The sequence below is a fragment of the Antrostomus carolinensis genome, unplaced genomic scaffold (assembly GCF_000700745.2).
Source record: "Antrostomus carolinensis isolate BGI_N321 unplaced genomic scaffold, ASM70074v2 scaffold34189, whole genome shotgun sequence".
Classification (NCBI taxonomy): Eukaryota; Metazoa; Chordata; class Aves; order Caprimulgiformes; family Caprimulgidae; genus Antrostomus; species Antrostomus carolinensis.
This window is the reverse complement of record NW_010341181.1, coordinates 1-3,236: the sequence shown is the minus strand read 5'-3', so window position 1 is coordinate 3,236 and position 3,236 is coordinate 1. Positions and strand designations below refer to the sequence as shown.

The 3,236-nt window shown below is 47.0% G+C and overlaps 1 protein-coding gene across 1 annotated transcript; it reads right to left on the bottom strand.

Moving 5' to 3' along the window:
• Nucleotides 1-693: 693 nt before the first annotated feature.
• SURF6 (surfeit 6) lies at nucleotides 694-3,230 on the bottom strand (the record flags this gene model as incomplete). The annotated part of the gene is made up of 4 exons (XM_010176403.1): nucleotides 694-1,408; nucleotides 1,890-1,981; nucleotides 2,591-2,806; nucleotides 3,191-3,230. Coding segments are annotated over 4 exons (1,020 nt in total), but the record flags the coding sequence as incomplete, so codon positions are not given.
• Between the last annotated feature and the right edge of the window lie 6 nt (nucleotides 3,231-3,236).

Sequence of the window (3,236 nt, the reverse complement as noted above, 5' to 3'; positions counted from 1 at the left end):
GAGGCCCCAGCACAGCTGACTTCCAGGCCTGTTTCCAGAAGAATTGCGATTTACAGGCTAGAGGCCAAGGGGAGATAAAACATTTCAGTTTGAGGAGGTTCTCCTAAGGGTGAACCCACACACCCACCGCACGGCTTCCACTACCCACTAATAACGCTGCAGGCAAAGCGTCCTGAGGATTTAAAAACCTCTGTGTGATGATGTAGCAGCGTTTGAGGGTGCTGGACTGAGAAGGAAACAGCTTGCTGCATAGAAACAGAAAGCAGGCAAGGCAGGCAGCAATCCCCGTTACCATGGCAGCGTGGGAGGTGGGGTCTAGCATAGCCACGCCCCCTCAGGACTCCACCCCCAGGGCAATGCTCCGCCCACCTCACCAGGAGGTGGATCCAGGGGGAATCGGTTCTCCCCATGGCAAACAGAGCATCAGGGTTTGGAGACACATCCAGCACCAAACAGCTCATGGAAGGAGACAACAGCAACTGGCACGTTTCCTTTAGGAAAAAAATAATAATATAATAAATTAATCGGAAGGCGTTTCTTCAGGATAGGAAATTTAATTAACAAACATACAACAGGCTGATTTTTATAATTAAGCCGCGGAGCCACAGCAGCAACTGCACCACAGGCTGGTTTCTTCAGGCAGGGCCACCAGGCAGAGGGACTACCACCGTGACAGTTCACCGTGGACCACCCACAGAACACCACTCCCAGGCTGCAGGGATGCGCTGCCCTGCTCTCACATTAAACCAGCTTTTTTCAAGTCCTCTGGCAGGACCCGGCCTTTCTTCCTGGCCCTGGCTTTCTTCTTCTCTATCCTATCCTTCTTCTTCTTCTGAATGTTCTTGCGACGCTTTTCCTGCCGCTGTTGCATCTTCTCCACCACTTTTTCTGTCCGTTTCTCCCACTGCCTTTGGCGCTGCGCTTTACGCTTCTCCTTACGCTTCAGGGCTTCTTTCAGACGCTCCTCGTTGTCACGAATCTTCATGCCCTCTGCCTTATAGAGGGCATTTGTCCATTTCATCTTGTTCTCTAGCTCCTGAGCTTTCTTCTGGTCCTTATCCTTGAGCTCCTCCAGCTTATTCTTCCTGGTGTCCAGCCTGCTCAGCAGCTGCTTGTAGTTTTTGCCCGTCAGAGGAGTGATATTGCCTTTCACAGATTTCCTCTTCTCTTTCTTCTTCTGGATCTTGCTCAACTCATTTTCTTGGTGGACTTCGACCCTGTTAAAGACAACCTCAGCTACGCTCTCCTCCTTTTTGCTTTCTGGCTCTACTGGTACCTCCTCAGCTTCCTTCTTCTCCATTTTTGCTTTCATCTTTAACTCCTTTCTTCGGCGCTTCTTTCTCTCTCTCTCATACTTCCTTCGCTGCCTCTTCTCCAGGACTGCAGGGGATAATTCTTTGGTATCATCCTAAGAAGAAGGATGGACATAAATCAGGAGCCTTAAAGGGATAAAGCAGAATTAAAAGTGGGATGTCCTCAAGTTCCTGATTTCAAACTTCTCCTAAGAAACACATTACTTGTGACAAAAACCTATGGGCTGAGCTTTTACAGATACTGGACACAGTAAAAGCATTTCAAACCCTTTACTGTCTCTCAATACCCCGTAGCTATGTTCCCTTTCAGGGTCTTGGTACTTTTCTTTTTCCTAAAAATCACCAGAGGCATGCCTTCCTCCAAGCCAGGCCCTACTTTTTCTCACGTGTTTCTCCAGACCACAGAATATATCCAGGTCTCCCAGCAATACCTCCAAGCGCTTCCTTAGGAGATGGAATTAGCTCAAACACTGAGCCTTGTGAAATCATAGTCTTGTTGCCACATTCCCTGGGAGACTAGGGAGAATTTATATTGCATAAAGACATGTATGGATACATATTAAAGAGTTCTCATACTTGTCCAGAAGCTTTTTTAATCTTCTCGTGTAGTCTCTGACGCAAGAGATTCATTGCAGAAAAAGAAAAGGAACCCAGTTCACTTTTGTTCCCTGAAGAAGAGAGGAAGAAAATAAAAAACACTTAAAAGACAGCACTAGCTAGACAAAAGAACGTTCTATGGCTACAGGAAAAGCTGTGAGAACTCTTTAGGTGCTATGAACAGAAGAATGGAAAATCTAAGGAAACCAAGAGTTTATATTGCATTGGTTTCTTTAGAATTCCCCCTTTTCTATCCATATTATCATTCAACACTGCCAGCGATAGTGGCCTGGCATGCCCTCTGGCTGCCCAACAAGCACCAAGCTACTGGAAACAAAGACTTCACTTCTTTTCTTTGTGATCAGGCTTTTCAGATTCATAACGGAAAGCCAGCCCAGCACGACAAGACTGCATCCACACAGTAATTCCCAGAAGTTAGTTACCCAAATGCATAAAAAGTCTGTGATTCAGACTAAACGCTCCTGTTTCCAGAGAGCCACCCAGTGGTGACGCTACAAATTTATGTACATATGCAAAGGCTTTTAGGGCACATGGAATGAGCAAAGATGTTTTCAATTCAGCTGAGCTTCTTAAAGGCTTTCCAAACTATACACATGTGAAGCAACTGAAATGCAGCCACTTCAGCTTTAACGAGACCACGGCAATGCTGGTATCCTTACCTGTAACCAAACTCTCATTTTTGCTCTGTGCAACACGCTGTGGAGGTGATTTGCTGGCCTGAGGGGCTACTTTCTGTCCTGGAGCAGGTTTATTTGCGTTAGCGCCCGCCTGTTTGACTGAAGGAGCATTTGTTTTCTCAGCTTCCTTCCTGGGTTTCTTTCTCTTCTTCTTCTTGGGCTGTCTGCCAGCATCCTCGGGCTGGCCTGGCTTGGACACTAGAAGGCAAAGACAAATTGCACAAAGCAGGACAATGCTACATTCTCATCTCATGCTATTCAATTATTACTGAAGATTAAAGTTCAACTAAAGCTAAAGTGGCATATCTTCCTCTTCAGAAATGTACATATTTTAGGATTTATTTGAATATTGCCAAACACGCCTTGGACACTGCCGTAAAGTCCTGGTTCTCCACCTCCCATCACCAGCTGTACAGAAACACTCAGGACCCTCGTGTCTCAGCAGAAACTGTTTTTCCTTAAAAAACAGCACCACGCAACTCCCCCAGGCCAAGCACCCTGTGGAGACCGGCCTCTCCCAAGCTCAGACCCCCACAGACCGGCCGGGAGGGGCAGAATCCGCAGCACTTCGGGCTCCATTACCAAATTTCCTCTTCCGCGGCTCCGGGCTGTGCTGCACACAGACCTT